The sequence below is a fragment of the Suricata suricatta genome, chromosome 3, assembly GCF_006229205.1.
Source record: "Suricata suricatta isolate VVHF042 chromosome 3, meerkat_22Aug2017_6uvM2_HiC, whole genome shotgun sequence".
Taxonomy (NCBI): Eukaryota; Metazoa; Chordata; class Mammalia; order Carnivora; family Herpestidae; genus Suricata; species Suricata suricatta.
This window is the reverse complement of record NC_043702.1, coordinates 160,046,996-160,064,885: the sequence shown is the minus strand read 5'-3', so window position 1 is coordinate 160,064,885 and position 17,890 is coordinate 160,046,996. Positions and strand designations below refer to the sequence as shown.

At 41.2% G+C, this 17,890-nt stretch overlaps 1 protein-coding gene across 1 annotated transcript in view; it reads left to right on the top strand.

Annotated features, from left to right (window-relative positions):
• USH2A (usherin) overlaps nucleotides 1-17,890 on the top strand; it is a 697,677-nt gene that overhangs the window by 664,440 nt on the left and 15,347 nt on the right. The window contains exons 65-68 of the mRNA XM_029933401.1: nucleotides 8,181-8,387; nucleotides 10,860-11,098; nucleotides 11,910-12,118; nucleotides 14,863-15,135. Coding sequence (XP_029789261.1) covers nucleotides 8,181-8,387; nucleotides 10,860-11,098; nucleotides 11,910-12,118; nucleotides 14,863-15,135 — 928 coding nt within the window. The remainder of the gene's footprint in view (nucleotides 1-8,180; nucleotides 8,388-10,859; nucleotides 11,099-11,909; nucleotides 12,119-14,862; nucleotides 15,136-17,890) is intronic.

Genomic DNA, 17,890 nt, shown 5'->3' with positions numbered 1-17,890 from the left:
TGTTCAATGAACCCATTAATTACTTTTATGTATCCTCCGTGAGAGCTGGACAGAACTGGGCTCCTGTTTTCTCTCAGGGAGAGCAGATAGAAGCAATAAAAAGTAGTGTGTGATAAATTCCAAATTCTCCTTCTTATTACTAAAATCAAATTGAGGCTAATTTTAGGAATTCCTACTATCATTGAAGCCAGCTTTCCCTCCCTCGTATTCACGTATTCATATTTATTGAGTGACTCCAAAGAACAAGGCAGTATGCTATGCAGCAGTGACAGGAAGCACCCATTTTTAGCAAGGAAAATGTCTTATAATTTCTTTAGTAGCTTCACATCTCTGAATTTCAAAAGTAGCAGTAGAAAGGATGACAGTGTCTTGTGGTACCCTGCCTCCCCTGGGTTCCAGAATTCAATTAAAATCATGTTCCATCTTGCCTGATCCAAAGTGCTTTAGATGAAAGGATCTTGGAATGCAGAGACAATATCTGTAAAAGTATAACTCTAATGTAGCCGGTAAAGTCTCGTGCAAACAGAGATGCTGAAAAAGTCCATTTGATGATGAAAGAAAATCAGATAGATAGAGAGTTAAATAGATGGCTACACAGAGCTTTTCAGCAAGCTGTTCCTTTATCGCCTGCAGGACTCCTTGTGAAATAAAATAATCTTGTAATCAGGTAATTTCAGATTTATTGCCTTCTCATTTTAGCCATGAGTCTCTCTCACCACAGTTCTGGCAAAGCCCATTTTGGCATATTGCTATTCAAACATATTCAAAACCCACGACAGGCTACCCTTTAAAAAGGCATTAGTGTAAGTGCCATGGGAAAATAGACTCCAAGGTTGTAGATGAATTGATATGATTTCCTTGATTGTATCTTTTTATTTATGAGGCATAATTTATGAGCAGTAGAGAACAAACTGCAATGAGTGATGACTAACTTCAACCAAAGTCATAAATCAGGAGCAGTGAAGGAAGTGGGGGTTTTGATCGAATCTATTGAATTAGCCGTTGGCCTTTGCCAATACAGGTATTGGAAAGACCTTTTTAATATCTATTTGTCTCCCTCATGGGAATATGATAACAATCTCATTACATGCCCCTAGGAAACAAATAATTTAATTGTTTGTCTGTTAACATGCAACCTATTTACTCTACTTATTAATTACTGGCATGGCCATTCATGTCAGGTTCTTGTTTATCTCCGATGTGAATTGTCACAAGATATATTCATATTCTCTAGTTTTATAAAGAATGATGTTGCTTCCCTAGTTCTGTTCAATAGGAATACATCATCAGTATTGTTGAAATCATTTTGTTTCATCAAAAAGTGTCATTATTCCACAAAGAAGCATGTTACAGGATATCACAGAAGTTGCAGAGAACTCAAAAATGCCTCCATATCTTAATCCTTTGAGAGTAACAGTTATAATATAACTCTTATAATAAGTAGCCTGGAAAAAAGTGCAAAATCTCAAATTGCTCTAAGGGCTAAGGCGCTCACTGTGACTCACGTTAGGAGTCAACAGATTAGAAGTTTTTTGTGAAAGGTCACTGGCCGAATACGGTTGTTCCTGCATTCCATTTTTGTATAGAAAATAGGCATCAACTGTGTGCTAACAGTATCATCAATATCACTAAGCCGTTCTCTTGGGTTTCATAACACTTGTAGCATGATGGTCTCTTAGCCAAAAGAATCATAAAATATTTTTACAATTTAGGAAAATGTTTATGATACAATAAAGGAAAAGCACATCAAGAAATCCCTGGAGATTTACACTAATAATTTCTCTTTGCATAAAGACTGTACTTGGAGGGACGCCTGGGTGGTTCAGTCTGTTGAGCATCTGACTTCGGTTCAGGTCATGATATCATGGTTCATGGGTTCAAGCCCTGCGTCTTTCGCACTGATGTCAGTGCAGAGCCCACTTCGGATCCCCTGTTCCCCTCTCTCCCTGCCTGCCCCCCTCATGCTCGCTCGCTCACTCTCTCTCTCTCTCTCCCTCTCAGAAATAACATTTTAAAAAAAGACTAGGAAAATATCACTCCTAAGGAATGTTACTTTGGAAAGCTATGAACAGTTGGGTAAGACAAAGCACTGACATGAAAACTACTTAACAGTTAAGTATAGTAATAAGGCTAAGGAATAACCAGCACAGTCATGCACGCACCCCACCAGCTACCATTTCAGATCTGTCTCCCCTTTTCTCTGTCCTCTGCAGAGCTGTGGCCCTGTCTCTGTCTCTTTTACAAAACTTATTACAAACGCTTCTGTTCACAGATTCTTGCCTCCCTTCTGGAATCAAATTAAAAGGAGAAATGTGTTGAGAGGAATTGGGAACATTTAGAATAATATTCATCTGGGCTGCAAGGGAAAAATAGATCCAACAAACCCCAGAAATATCGAGGTTTCAAGAAATTTACACCTGGAGTGAAAACTAGGTCGCAAATGTTCCTTCTCCAAAGCTAATGAACTCTGGTTCTGTTTGGAATCATGGCCACTGTCATAAACTCAATGATGATTGCAGCCATAACATATTCAGATAGATGCTTCATGCTTTTTTGAATAGCTGAAGGTAATGACAATAGAAATGCAAAGTACAACTCTAAACTGACATCATATGAGTAGAAATTTAAGAATGCATATAGTGCCAGGGCACCTGGGTGGGTCAATCAGTTAAGCATCCAACCTTGGCTCAGGTCATGATCTTGCAGTTCATGAGTTCGAGCCCCACATCGAGCTCTGTGCTGACAGTTCAGAACCTGAAACCTGCTTCAGAGTCTGTGTCTCCCTCTTTCTCTTCCCCTCCCCTGCTCGTGCTCTGTCTCACTCTGTCTCAAAAATAAATAAACAACATCAACAAAAGAATGTATATAGGGTCTAATATCTGTTCCTGGTTCCATAAAGAATAGCCCTCTGTATTTCTCAAACAAGATTGGGCACAAGGATCACTTGGAAATGTTTTGAAAAGGCAAGTTCTAAGGTCCTTTCACCACAAACACTAATGTAGGTACCCAAGAATGATTTTGATGATCGCGACCCAGGAACACATTTGACAAAGCGCTCTCTAATGGGAGATTTCCAGGAGGCAGTTTTAAATAGAGAGGAAACAATTAAACCCATTGTTTCCACAGCAATGGGATTGTGGCAGCCTGGCAGCAGATGTTGACACTTAAGGTAATTGAAATTTTTTAAGGCAAGTACAGTCATTAGTACTGGTTGAGGGGAGTAAATAAAAGAACAATTTCGTTTCTTTAATGAATAATAACATAAAGATGGTAATAGTAACAAACTAGGTTTTTAAATTAGATTGAAAATAGAAATAGGAACCAAAATTAATCGACTATTTTTGTAGTCAGTTATCGAATTTGTGGTTAAATGGTTTTATTTTGTTTTTATCCAAATTGTTGAGTTACATTATAACTCTTGTCATGGATACAGTCAAAACCTTAGAGAAGAGAACACCCTAGTTCAACCAGCTCTCCTTTTTCACAGATCTTCATTGGGAGGTTCCTAACTCTCACAGTTATGAGTGTGTGTGTGTGTCTGTGTGTGTGTGCACAAGTGTTCACTAAACACAAATAACCAATTGTTTTAGTGAAAACTGTAATCATCTTTATTTAAGTTTATATTTTATTGGTATTGAGAGAGATAGAGCAAGAGGAGAAGGGAAAGAGCCAAAGGGAAGCAAAATACTGAGTAGGTTACATGCTGTCAGTCCAGAGCCTGATATGGGGCTCGAACTCAGGCACCATGAGATCATGACCTGGGCTGAAATCAAGTCAGACCTTCAGCTGACTGAACCACCCAGGAGCCCCTCATCTTTTTTAAATTATAAAATAATAAATATTTTCAGCTGGATACTGCAGAAATAAAGATATTCTGAATAAATAAAAAATGAAAAGTATCTTTACTTTTTTTAAAGTTTATTTATTTTGAGAGAGATGGAGAGCATAAGCAGGGGAAGAGCAGAGAGAGAGGGAGAGAGAGAATCCCAAGCAGGCTCCACATTTTGAGTACACAGCCATTGCAGGGCTTGAACTCACAAATTGTGAGATCATGACCTGAGCTGAAACAAAGGATTGGCTTCTTAACCAACTGAGCCACTCAGGCGCCCCAAGAGTATCCTTACTTTGTATCACTTGACCTTGTAATTCATAAGCCTTACTGGCTCTCATCGCATAAATATATTTCTTCTTTTCTATGAGCAGCCCACACAGTAAAAGCCCACATTAATATACCCTATGATCATGTCAGGAAATCTTGAGACGCAAACCAGATGGAGTGGCTTGTCAGTTAGGTAAAAAGTAGGTAACTAGGCAGTAATGGATGGATGGATGGATTAGATAAATGATAGATATAATAGATAGAGAGAGATATGGTATGCAACTCCATGTTCACAAGCTATTTTATTTCTTGATTTTTATGTTGCTTCATTAAAATGAAAATATCAGAGTATATTGCTCAAAATTTCCCAAGCAAGATCTCTGCTTCTTTCTTCACACCCTACCAAGATGAACCCAAATCCTGGGGTCTTGGTTTGTCAGTAAAAAACATAAGCGTATCTGTTAGTATTTTTATTCTGAACCCTAGACCATTACACTTCAGTTCCTTTGTTTCTGCTTCACTGAGCATCCTCAGAAAGCCACAGCGATTTTTGACCAAAGGACTTTTTACTTCAACAGACAGAGATGATACCATGGACAGTGTCTTTTTTGCTCTTCTTCTGGTGGTTTTGTATAACAGAAACACTGCCTTGTGGTACAAATTTTGTGAAATCCATAATTCTTCATTATTTCAGTCAGCTTTCTCTTCATTGTAACTGCTTTCATTTTCAGAGTAGCTCATGTAAATAGGCTGCTCCTGCTTTGCATAAACACGTTGATTTATATGAATGCTATTTTGATCTCAAATTGATTGAATACTAAAAAGAAAGACTAAGAAAAAGAGCACTATATTATGAAGGTCTCCTGTCAAAGACAAAAAGACACTAAGTCCTACACACATTCCCAGTTAGTGATGGAGAATTTTAAATTGCCTAGTTTTCAGAACTGAATATTTCCACAGAAATACACAGAAACACCATAATACTGAGGCTCAAGGTTTTAAAATACTGTGATTAAATCACAGTTTGGAACTAGGACTCTACCCAGCAAAAACTCACCTAACACAGGAAAGTATGAGGTTTAGTTTTTACCTGACAACACTTGCATTAAAAAGCCTTCATAGTATTTATAATGCTACATCTACATAAAAAATGAAAGCAAAGTGAATGTTCATAATCTGAAGCCAGACCCTATGCTAACCACTTCCTATGGATTATACTTATTGCATTTTTTCCAACATCCTCATACCTACCCTGTAGCTTGTCTCCTATTGGTGCTCAGTAATTAATTGGCAATTTGCTAAATTTTTATTTTATTACACCTAGTTTTATTTTACTCCCTGTTTTCTTTCCCATGCATTGTGACCTCTATCAAAATTCTATATGCCCTTTAATTAAGCAAGTAGGCCATTAGTCTAAGGTGGCTCTAATGCTTTGAAGGTCTACATAAACAAACCGAAACCTAAGCTGCTACATGCTTCAAGATCACAAAATCAAAACACAAAGAACAATGGCTGTAGCTAATCAAATAATCTCCTTTCTTTGCTCTGCACGTTCCCTATGTTGGCGACTGCTCCTAGTCACTTCCGGTTTGGTGCTGCCCCGTTAGAATTGTTTTTTGCTCAAATAAACCCTTAAACTTTTTAATATGCCTCAGTTTATCTCTTAATGCCTTAAATCACCACCAAGAGACCTATTCTTGGGAAAGAACTTCATATTAATATGTACACCATATTTTGCACTCCTTTCCCAAGAACATTTTCTTTTCAAATTTTGTCACTCCTTATGTAATAAGAAACATTCTCCCCTACCTCTGGGACAGATATTTGCATTAAAGAGGTTGGTCTGGAGCTGACTGAGGAGTCAAGGACTCTCTCATCAGCTCTGAAATCTGACCTCTTCATCAATAACCTTTATACTTAGTTTTCCTCTGCTAAGGCTGCCTGGGCCGCTTCAGAGGGGGCTACCAGAGCAGCTGCTGTTGGGGTCTGGTTTCCAGGAAGTGGTTCTCCCATTGCTAAGACAGTGTGCTGCTCCCTACCTCCCTGTGCCTGTGAAAATAAACCTCCATCACCTGAGACAACCTGGGCCCATCCATCTATCCTTGCAAACTAACTTTACCTAACCCAGGACGGCACATTTTTGTCTATGAATGAGCCATTTGATTTTCATGGTCCCGAGTGTCGGACTTAAGCAGATGGCTGACATACAGAATCCAAAGCATGGTTTATTGGAAAAAGCAATAAAAGAGTTTATTGGAGAGGCAGTTTTAGGCATCCTACTCTTGGGTTTTTGGCTCAGGTTGTGATCTCACGGTTTCATGAGTTCGAGCCCCATATGGGACTCCGTGCTGACAGTGCAGGGCCTGCTTGAGATCCTCCTTTCCCTCTCTCTCTGCCCCTCCCCACACACGCTGTCTCTGTCTCTCTCAAAATAAATAAATAAACATAAAAAGAAGAGTTTATCGGAGAGCCGAATTCTTGTCTCAGCTCTTAAAACTTCTATCACCTAGAGCAAGAGAGTGACATTTTCAGAGGCTCAATTTTGTCACCAGTAAAGGGGGCTAATAACACATTCTCTAGCCACCCTACAAAGTTGTATTATGAAGACAAAGTCAGATAACACATTAAAGTGCTTTGTAAAGTGTAGGGTCTACACAAATGCGAGCGATTATTATACAAACAGTGAGAAAATGTGTCTAAAAAGGGCAGGTTCCGCTATGTAAGGAAGTTAGTTGTCTCTTCAAATATGGGGCACTTGCTGGGATGAGCACTGGGTGTTATACGTAAGTGAGGAATTGCTAAATTCTACCCCTGAGACCAATTTTACCTTATATGTTAAATAACTACAATTTAAATAAAATTTTGAAATAAAAGAATAAAATAACAATTTAAGAAATTAAAAATAAAAATGGGGCTTCTGGCAATCCCCTCAGCAAGGGACTGCAGAGGTGCATTTGTCAGCAATCTGAGAGCAGGTCAACGTCAGAAATTTTACCTTTCCAAAGGAAGCCACCAAAAAAGACACATGGAAACATTAATAAGATTTGGCCTGACTGCTAAAAGTCTCTCCCATATTTACTCTCTTGAAGATATTATTGATTGAAAATTAAAATGAACAAAAGAAAAGCTAAACTCTCACTGCAGAGTATTCTACAGTTTGTTTCTAAGCATCTCCTATTTCGAATGTTCTACATGCTTTTTTAACACTGCATACCTGGAACATGTATGCTATAGAATCAAACAAATTTTCCAAGCTTTAAGAGCTCAGAGCAAATATATTAGATGATAGATAGATAGATAGATAGATAGATAGATAGATAGATGATAGACAGAGAGAGAGAGAGTGTGATAGATAGAATAGATAATCTATCTATTATAGAAGACAATGAGAAAGAAAATTTCCTGAAGTTAGATTTGCACAACATGAAAGCTTACTAAGGAATACTTTACTCCTAAACACACAGATAGTCTTCTTGTATTGCCATTTAGATCTATCATTCTGATTGATCACTGTGTAGTTGGCTGTTATTGGGCCTAATTTAACCCTATACACTCACACATCCATCTACTCTGTCTATTGTACCTGACATTCTACAAATTACTTACTCATGCAAATGACGACCTAAGGCAACCTTTTAGGATATTCGTGTTTAATTATACAAATGGTTCTTGATAAATAAGATTATACATCCTTCCATATGTTTATCCCCTCCTTGATGAAAGGAAAATTTAATTTTCATGCAGATTTGGTGGGCACCGTGTTTAAGAATTGCTGAGTTTTATGTAGTCTGCAGATCCATTCAGGTTGCAGAAGCTGACACCCCACATACAGAAATGAGTGGTTTCTTATTAGGCATAAACCAGCCTGCTGCATTCTAAAATTAGGGCTCCTAATCATCCCCCTTTGTGTTCAAATGGTCAAAGGTGAAAAAGAGGAAGGACCTGACCTCTTCTGTGATTACAAAGTTACAAGATCAAAATATATAGCATTCTGTCCTGTTTGGTTGCTCCGGGTTGCCAACTTTTCTTTCAGCTTGAGGCTACCTTGCTTTTGAGTGGTCTTATTGATTTCTCTTTGGAGGTCTGGGCAGTGAATTCAGCAGGCAAGGCCCCCAGCAGCTGGACGGGGTGTAGAACTGGGCCTGCCCCCCCGGAAGGCCTCGGAGCCCCCAGGTTCCACACAGTCTCTTCCACCCAAGCAGTGGTCAACATCAGCGCCCCTGGGAGGCCAAACGGAGTCGTCAGTCTCTACAGATTGTTCTCCAGCACCAGCGGGGCAGAGACCGTGGTGAGTAGCAGAGCACTCAGAACAAAAACCCTGGGCTGGTTGATTCTTTAAAAATAAACTATGGTGCCCTTGCCTTTTCTTCTCCTTGACCCTTCTTTCTTACCCAGCTGTTCTCAATTGCCCAGGATGAACTTAGCACAAAGATCTATCTGAGAAAAAGTGTTAGGAAACATACAGAAAATATGTAACTGTTCAGGGAGAGAAGTGCTAAAGGTATTAAAGACTCCACAAATATAAGAGACCCAAGACGTGAGTGACAATTAATTTAATTAGAAAAAAGTCACGGCGTACAGCAAGGGGTCAACAAATGGTGATTATTGGTGGTGTAAATGTTAATATGAGAAAGAAAAAATAGAGTAAAGACTATTCTTGGAATCCCCATTTTGGCATGAGCAAATGTCTAACACACTGAAAGCTCAACCTTTCTTTTGGGGACTTCAAGAAAGTTCCAGCGCTTTGGGAGAGAGAAGGACAGCCTGGCCAGCACAACTCTTGCTCCGCTGTTTTTCTCTTGGCACATTTGGGGCACTTTGGGGAAACACAATGGACAGTTTAGAGAAATCATTTTCCACTGTGTGTTTTAGCAAAGCCACTGGCTGATGGGACCCTAATAACTAATGAGACTCGGTCCCTTCATTATTTATACAAAGACCCTGAGAGCCAGTGGGATGAGGCCTTTTCTCTGCTGCACAGTAAACACCACTCTTGTGTTTCCCGTGAATAAGTGTAGATTATGACACTTTGTTAAAAAAAAAAAAAAAAGACCCTCATGGACAAGTTGTGCAGATCCCGCCATGATATTATAAATTAGGGAATTTAGGGAAGAATTTGGGTAAATATGGAGAAATCCTCTGAACCCAGAGTGCCAGGTATTGAAACACAATTTCAAAAAGTAACTTGCAAGGAGAGAGGTCTCCTATTGAATGTTAAAGGGATATTAGCATATTTTCTACAGGGCTTCGTATTCAATAAATATAGATGATGTAAATACAATCAACTCTTGATTATCCATGGTTATAAAATGATAATAAACTAAAATAATTTATATTTGGAGTGCATTGTATGCATTTTTTAAATAGCAGATAACTCTTCTTAATTATATGTTGCTTGTATCACTGTGGAAATTCATTTTCCAGTTTCTGAACTCTTTTGTTTCAAAGAGTTCTTAATGAATTCACAATAAGATAAAATATGTGCTCCAAATAAACCAAAAGGTTCATAATGCAACAAAGATGGTTAAGGAAAAGGCTATGATATTTCATACAAGCCAACACCCTCTGAGGAAGAGAAGAACTTTCAAGCTCTTGGATACCCACTCTGACATGGATTTGAGGGAATTTTTGGCCCCTGAATCATATGCAGGTAACAATGGCAGAATACGGACCTTAGTGAATACTGACTAGAAATCTAATTCAAATACAGATTTTGTTTTTGAAAAGACATTATTCTGAGGGCCACAGAATTTGATTAATATTTTGTGTGTTTTCTGTTAGTGGGAATGCAAAACTGGTGCAGCCACTCTGGAAAACAGTATGGAAGTTTCTCAAAAAATTAAAAAATGGAACTACCCTACAATCCAGCAATTGCACTACTAGGTATTGGCCCAAAAGATACAAAAATGCTCATTCAGGGAGATATACGCACCCCGATGTGTATAGTAGCATTATCTACAATAGCTAAATTATGGGAAAAGCCCAAATGTCCATCAACTGATGAATGGATAAAGATGTGGTGTACACACACACACACACACACACACACACACACACACACACACTAGAATATTACTTGGTCATAAAAAAGAATGAAGTCTTGCCATTGACAACAACATGGGTGGAGCCAGAGAGTATTATGCCAAGTGAAATAAGTGAGTCAGAGAAAGACAAATACCTTGTGATTTCACTCACATGTAGAATTTAAGAAACAAAACAAATGATCATGGGGGAAAGGAGAGAGGCAAGCCAAGAAACAGACTCTTAACGCTAGAAGACAAACTGATGGTTACCAGAGAGGAGGTGGGTGGGGGGATGGGCTAAACAGGTGATGAGGCCTAAGGAGGGCACTTGTGATGAGCACCGGGTGACATATGGAAATACTGAATCACTAAATTGTACACCTGAAACTAAAATAACACTATATATTGACTAACTGGAATTTAAATAAAAACTTAAAATATATTTTGTGTGTTTTCGGCCATATTCTAATCTTTGTATGGTGATAATATTGTGATTCGTGATCTCTATCCTGTTACCTGACTTCTATTATACCATTACATTTTCCACATGTTTAAGATATGCCTCTCCAACTGGATTGGCAATTCCTTGAGGGTAAATACTGTGCGAAATGTCATAGTGCATCTCCCAGGGGACCCAGCACGGCACTCCCTTCGTAGGAGGTGGGATACATGACAAACATTTATCTGTTGTCTGTGATTTGTGACACTTCCTCACCTTGAATCCTGTTTTTCTACAGCTGTCTGAAGGCACGGCCACCCAGCAGACCCTTCACGGCCTGCAGCCTTTCACTACATACTCCATTGGGGTGGAGGCCTGCACTTGCTTCAATTGTTGTAGCAAAGGGCCAACAGCAGAGCTGAGAACTCATCCTGCTCCGCCCTCAGGACTGTCCTCTCCTCAAATCCAGACACTGTCCTCAAGGGCAGCTTCCTTCCAGTGGAGTCGTCCTCTGTTCCCCAACGGTGTCATTCAAAGGTAGTGAGCCAACAGAAGGATGAATAAGCCAATGTAAGACATGCGTACAGACTTACAGCTACCCAGCTCTGCCCAACGAAGACTTGCCTACTGAACACATACCTAGAGCAAAATAGACAAATAAATTGACGTGTTATGTTCCCTGCAAAGTGTTTCAATCAAAAATCAGCTAATGATAGAAAAGCAAACAACCACATTGTCTTTAAATAAGAAAGATGATGAATGTGTTTGCATTCATTGAAAGAGTATGCTCCTCCTTATGGTTCCCTGGAATTATTCATTCTATGGGCCTCGGCTGGAACATAAGAAACTTCTGCAGTTAAATCAGAATTTGCCTGATCTAATTTAAAATGCTGTAAGAAACCACTGTTTGGAAAAAAAAAAAAAAGGAGAGATTTCACTTAAAAGAATCTGGAACAAAAGATGCTGTTTGGTTTTTATTTATTTAAATATATATATATATATACACATATATATATATGTGTATATATATATTCTTTGTTTTCAACAGAGGAGAACACTTTTATTGCTCTTCTCTGAAAAGAGAGCAATCTCTTATCTCTCCCAACAAGGATTGCTGGTTGCTGGCTGGACAGCAACATGTGTACACATGTGACTTTTCTTATCACTTCTCTGGTTACATCTGCCGCTCATTTCCAGCGGCATTCAGTAAAGTGTTTTTGAGAGCAGTATCCCACAAGTGGAAACCTGAAAGAGTTTATAGTCCATGAAAACCAAACATCTCCTCACAAAATACACCCCGTTTTCAATGAAAGTTAAGCTAATCTGATTGCTTGCTCTCTCGTTCTAGCTATGAGCTTCAACTCTATGTGGCTTGCCCCCTGGATTTAGTCCCTCCATGCACATCCAGCCACCCAGAGACAAAGTACGTGGGACTGGGGCAGACAGCCAGCCTTGGGGACCTCCAGCCTTACACCACATACAAGCTGAGGGTGGTGGCCCACAACGAGGTGGGCAGCACGGCCTCTGAATGGATCAGCTTCGTCACCCAAACAGAACGTGAGTAGAAGTGACTGCCACCATCAGCCAGGGAGGTAGGAGCCTTTTACAAAAAGTAGGGCAACTGGCTTTTTTTAAAGGATTGAGTGAGTGTTCAGTTGCACTGTTTACCGCTGAGACATCGATGAAGATGATTATTGGGTGGGAAAATGTCCATTGGATTTAATACCATGAAGATTAGGTACAAATTTAGGAAGATTTTTCATGTAGCAATGGGATGAAAACCAGTTTGGAGGAAATCAAACACAGATGAACATAGTCAAACTCCAGAAATTTAAGTAGATATTTATTTGATTGTTTTTTAGTTTGCCACTTTTTCTTTTCAAGTGACATGGCATAATCCAGAAAGCATTTCCAGAAAGCACTGAGATACGGCACTGTCAACAACAGGGGAAGGGCAATTAACCAATTTATTAGGGCCTCCTTACATTTCCATAATATGAATTTCTTCCAGAACTTATAGGGCATATATGTCTACTGTTCAAAAATGACAAATACGAAAACAAGGCACCAGGCTGGCTCAGCTGGAAGAGCAGGCGACTCTTGATTTCAGAGGTCATGAGTTCAAGCACCTTGTTAGGTGTAGGAGGTCCTTGAATAAATAAACTTTAAAAAACTGAAAAATACCAAAAGTATTAAGAATAAAATAAGTACTTATAGTTAGAACCAGATGCATTGTCTGCAGGGCCCCGTGGAAAGAAAAGGTATAGGGCCTTTTGCTCAAAAATTACTTAAAATTTCAAGACAGTGACAGCAGAACATCAAACTAAGTCCCTGATTTGTTTATGTGAGGGATTCTATGAGGCTGTGCAAGTCACGTGCCCCTAAAGCCAGTCCTGCTCATAATTTCACCACCCTGAGGCAACCGCATTAGTATTTTGGTGTAAGGAATTTCTTTAATCCTTGTCTCATGAACGATTTCTATTATGTGTCTGAGATCACACTCTAATGACAATTCCATAGCCTGCTTTCTCTTCTTAACAGTATTTTACTTGCATTTCCCATGACATTAAATATACCTTAACCACCTACCAAGTTGAATAGCAATATAGTTGTTCATCATACAAATTGTTTGGGCCTTTGAGTTCTAGTATTTTTCTTTGTAAATGCAATGAGAAATTTCTTTGTGTACCAATCTTTAAATGTCTAATTATCTTCAATTTTGACTCATGGAATTTACTACATCAAGAATGTAAATATTTTAGTCTTTGAATACTTCCTGCAAGTTGGCTTTCCAGCCACATTGTATCAAATTATAATCTCATCTTCGGTATTTGGCATTGGGATTTTTTAAAGTAAGAGTTATATATTCATGAAAGTGTGGTACCTCCTACAAAGACCTTTATGTGTCTGAGCGACAACATGGCAGACATTAGCAACAGGTCACTCTTAGAACGTGCTTATTTCTGGTTACAAATAACCCTCAGAAGAAGCAGATGAAGGAAGTGCTGTTATCCAAAGTTACAGAAGAGAGAACTGAAATGGGACTGTGGACTGTGCATTACATTCCAAAATTCTGTTCACACAGACTGGAAACTGAACTGGGGCTCTGGGGACTGTACAGTGAGATGGCCCCAAGCTAAGGCCAGAGCTGAGGTCACCTGCCAGGTCTCACACTTAGAAAGCGCAAGTATTCCTCTGAATCCATGATCGCTCAGCAGCACCCTAGTACCACTATGATACCCTGTGTTCTAATGAAGATTTCGGACCCTCTCCACCCTCCCCAAACCTTCCACTTCCTCCCACCCTCCCCGACTGCACACCCCTCCTGTCCTCACCCACCTCTCTCTGTGTTCTCTGCAGAACCCCCTGCCTCCACACTCACCAGGAAAAGAGAAGTCACTGGTCAGTGATTTGCTCCCTTCCCACTGACCTGCAGTTGGCTTCATTTCTCCAACAAGGAAGGGTGGTCCTTCTCCTGGAAATAATCCCACCACCTGTGCTTTGAATCCCACCCCCTTCCCTGCTGACCACCCTCCTCCTCTCTGCAATCTTCAGTGTACCCTGGATAGAGTCACACTTTTGCTGGCGCCTGGGTGGCTCAGTCGGTTGAGCATCTGGCTCTTGATTTCAGCTCAGGTCATGAGTTTGAGCCCCTCATAGGGCTCCAAGCTGAGCCTGCTTGGGATTCTCTCTTTCCCTATCTTTTTGCCCTTCTGCCCCCACACTCGCTCTCTCTCAAAAAAAAAAAAATAAACATTAGAGTCACAGTTCTCTCCCTCATATCCCCTCCCACACTCCTCCCTTCACAGGGAAACTTGTCTGAAGGGCGCTCTCCGTGTGCTTTGTCCATTCTCCTTCTTCCCACTGAGCCTTTAAAGTCCTCCAGACTGCTTCTCACCTTGTTACTGCATGAAAATCTCTTCCTGGGTCTGCCCTTGACCTCCACAGTGATCATCCGGGGTTGGGGGGGGCGGGGTTCCAGCAGCACTCACTCTTGTTGACCTCTCGGGAACATTCAAGGCTATGAGACTCTCGGTCCTTTTTTAAAAAGCAATCCTCCCAGGGCTCCTGAGTGACTCAGTTGGTTAAGCCTCTGACTTTTGGTTTCAGCTCAGATCATGATCTCGGGGTTCGAGGCTTCCAGTCCCATGTCAGGCTCCTCGATGACAGCACAGTTTATAAATAAACAGTTTTTATTTATAAATAACTGGTTTCTATGAGCGTCTCCTGGCCTCCCTCCTGCCTCTGTGGCGATTCAGTGTCAGTCGGTCTTTTGGTTTCTCTTACACCAACCCTTTCAGTCTTAGTCCCAAACTGGCCTCTCCACCTCCTCCCTCCTCTCGTCTTCCCTCTTCAGGGAGTGGGTTCATCTCCTCCGAGGCTTCAGCTCCGCTACACAGGCGACTCCCAGAAGGCCACTTGCTCCCTGAGTCCTAGGTCTGAAAACCCAGTCCCCCGCACCCACACGCCCTTCCTCACCGTGGTCCAGATGCAGCAGTGCCAGCCCCAGCTGGCACCCTGCCTGGGAATCTGCTCCCCCCTTCAGGCCTCACGTTCGCCGCGTTCCTGCGGCCGTGGGCAGCGGGTCTGACCACCGACATGTGTTGTTCTGTGAGTGAGCGAATGTACCCAAAACGTCTCGCGTTTACTGTGGGTGCGACACAAGCTGCATTCTTCGTCACTTGCACCATAACCCAAACAAAGCGCAAAGGTTCTCAGTAATGTCTACTGCGTGACCGTAACCGGGGCGCAGGGGTGCCAGAGCATCGGGCTCCAGGGGGCCCAAACACTTCAGGTCGGGCCACCAGCCGCTGGCACAACCCAGAAGCAGGGAGGAGTGGGGAGGGGACACAGGAAAGGGATTCATTTCAGTGAGGCCACCAAGCATTCGAAGCCTGTCTCAAAGAGTGGTAAACACTTCCAGGCTCCTGCCAGGAACATGAGGGACAAAGGTCAGGGGGGCATGCAGGTGGGCAGTCCAGGTCAGGCTGACCATTGTCTTGGGGTCAGTCACCGGGGTCTCGCTGGCTCTGGGTGGTCCTTGTTGCTTGAGGGGGTGCTTTCCTTCTTATCACAGGGTGCTTTGCCCACCCCTCGTTCTGCCTGAGTTAGGAGATAAGCTGGAAAGAATTTAATCCGTTAGAAAAGTCATACTGAAGTCAAAATGGAGGTAGTTGAAGTCCTCTTTCCTAATGTACAACCTCCGTCATTTTTCTGCCTGTTCCTCTCACTATCTGCCCTTCACAAAACCTAAAGGAACTGTGAGAATCACAGGCCTGACGTGAAGGCACAGTCAGAGGAATTCTGACCTACTAATAAAGAAGGCTACCCTGTACAAGCAGAGGGATAGAGGTGATCACCACCCTTGAGATGCGGTTCCGCTTCATAATACATCCATAAGCCAGTCTGTGTGTGTGTGTGTGTGTGTGCGCGCGCGCGTGTGTGTGTGCGTGCGTGTGTGTGTGCGCGCGCGTGTGTGTGTGTGCGTGCACACACGTACTGGCCAGAAGGCCCGGCCAAAACAGCTCCGGGAGGTTTGCGGTTTTGATAACCAATTCTCTTTTTAGTCATCAAGCTTAGTTTTGCCATATTTTTTTTATCCTTATGCTGGAAAAAACCCAAAGTGAACAGATTTAAGATTTCTTTCCTTTCTTGGGGCACCTGAGTGGTCCAGTGTTTGTGTCTGACTCTTGATTTTGGCTCAGATCATGGTCTCATGGTTTGTGAGTTTGGACCCTACATTAGGCTCCGCACTGATAATGTGTAGCCTGCTTGGGATTCTCTGTTTCCTGTTCTCTCTGCCTCTCCCCTGCTTGTTAAATAAGCATTGAAAATATAAATAAGTAAATAAACAAGATTTCCTTGTTTTCTGTTCCTCCTTTACTTTGAAGAAGTAGCTTCGAATTGGAGTAGCACCGGGGGAGAAAGGGCCCACTCAATCCACTTTACTTTATCCACAGACATAGAAAAATATAACAAATGACTGGCTATCATATGGGTTTTCTTTTTTATTAAGTTTATTTATTTATTTTAAGAGAGAGATAGAGCAGGGGAGGGGCAGAGTGAGAGGGAGAGAGAGAGAATCCCAAGCAGGCTCCACACCAGCAGTGAGCCTAATGCAGGGCTCGAACTCACAAACCCTGAGATCATGACCTGAGCTAAAACCAAGAGTCAGGTGCTCAACCCCCCAGGTGCCTCTACCATATGGGTTTTCAAATACCATTCATGCTACTTTTAACTCATTATGTACACCAGAAGAGAAAAAATGGGTCAGAAATACCGCAAAGCACTTTGAAAGTAGTGTTTGTAATTTTATAGAAACATGGATCTGGAGAGGTATTAGCAATGCATTCGGTCCCTTCTGCCTTAACTGCACGCTCAGCACAAGGACAGAAGTGAGGCGTAGTTTAACTGCTGGCCTTTTTGAGAGAAAAATGTCTGATTGGAAGGGCTTGCCAATTTCCATGGCATAAATACCCCCACCATGGCCGATTTCAATTTTCCAATGAACACAGAGCTGGGAAGAGTGACTAGTGGGATCCTCCTCTGTAATATTTCCACCATCCAGACACAATAGACGTAAACCACCTCAAGAGCCTAGATAATGAGAGAATGGCAGCAAAATCACCAAGGAGTTATGGAATGTTGCGTGTTTATTACCTTTGAGTATCATTTATTTCAGTTTACATAGGATACTTTTTAATAATGGTTGGGTTTAAGAATCAACTCACAAAACTCCTAAATATGTATCATTCAGGATGCGCCAGCCACCCCTGGAATGCACCCACAAACCCAATTCGTAAACTGTGCTCCTTGGAGTACATGTGTATTGATTATAACAAAGTAACACGGCTTTATGGTTAACAGGTCTGGGTTCAGATCCTTGGTCTCCTAACCACTGACATTAAGCAAGTCATTTGGCTTCTCTGAGTTTCCTCACCGGCAAAATTGGGAACTAACTTTTCCAAGATCATTTTGAAGACTAAATGAGATAAAACACATCAAGTGCAAGGGGCATAGTAGCTGTTTCCGTTTGTTGCCTCCAAATCCATTATTCTTGATTATTTTGACACTTCAATCACTCTTTCCTCAGAGCTCCTATCTTTCTATTTTTATACTATTTACAAACCTCATCTTTATCTGCGCTGTTATGATGGAGGGGAGACGTGGAAATCTTCTGAATTAAGTGACAGAGGGAAGCCTCTGATAAATACAACAGTATATTCCATTGTGATGTTAGGCAAAATCTGTATTGGAAAAACAGACATTCAAAATGGGTTTGCGGGGCACCTGGGTGGCTCAGTCAGTGGAGCTTCCGACTCTTGGTTT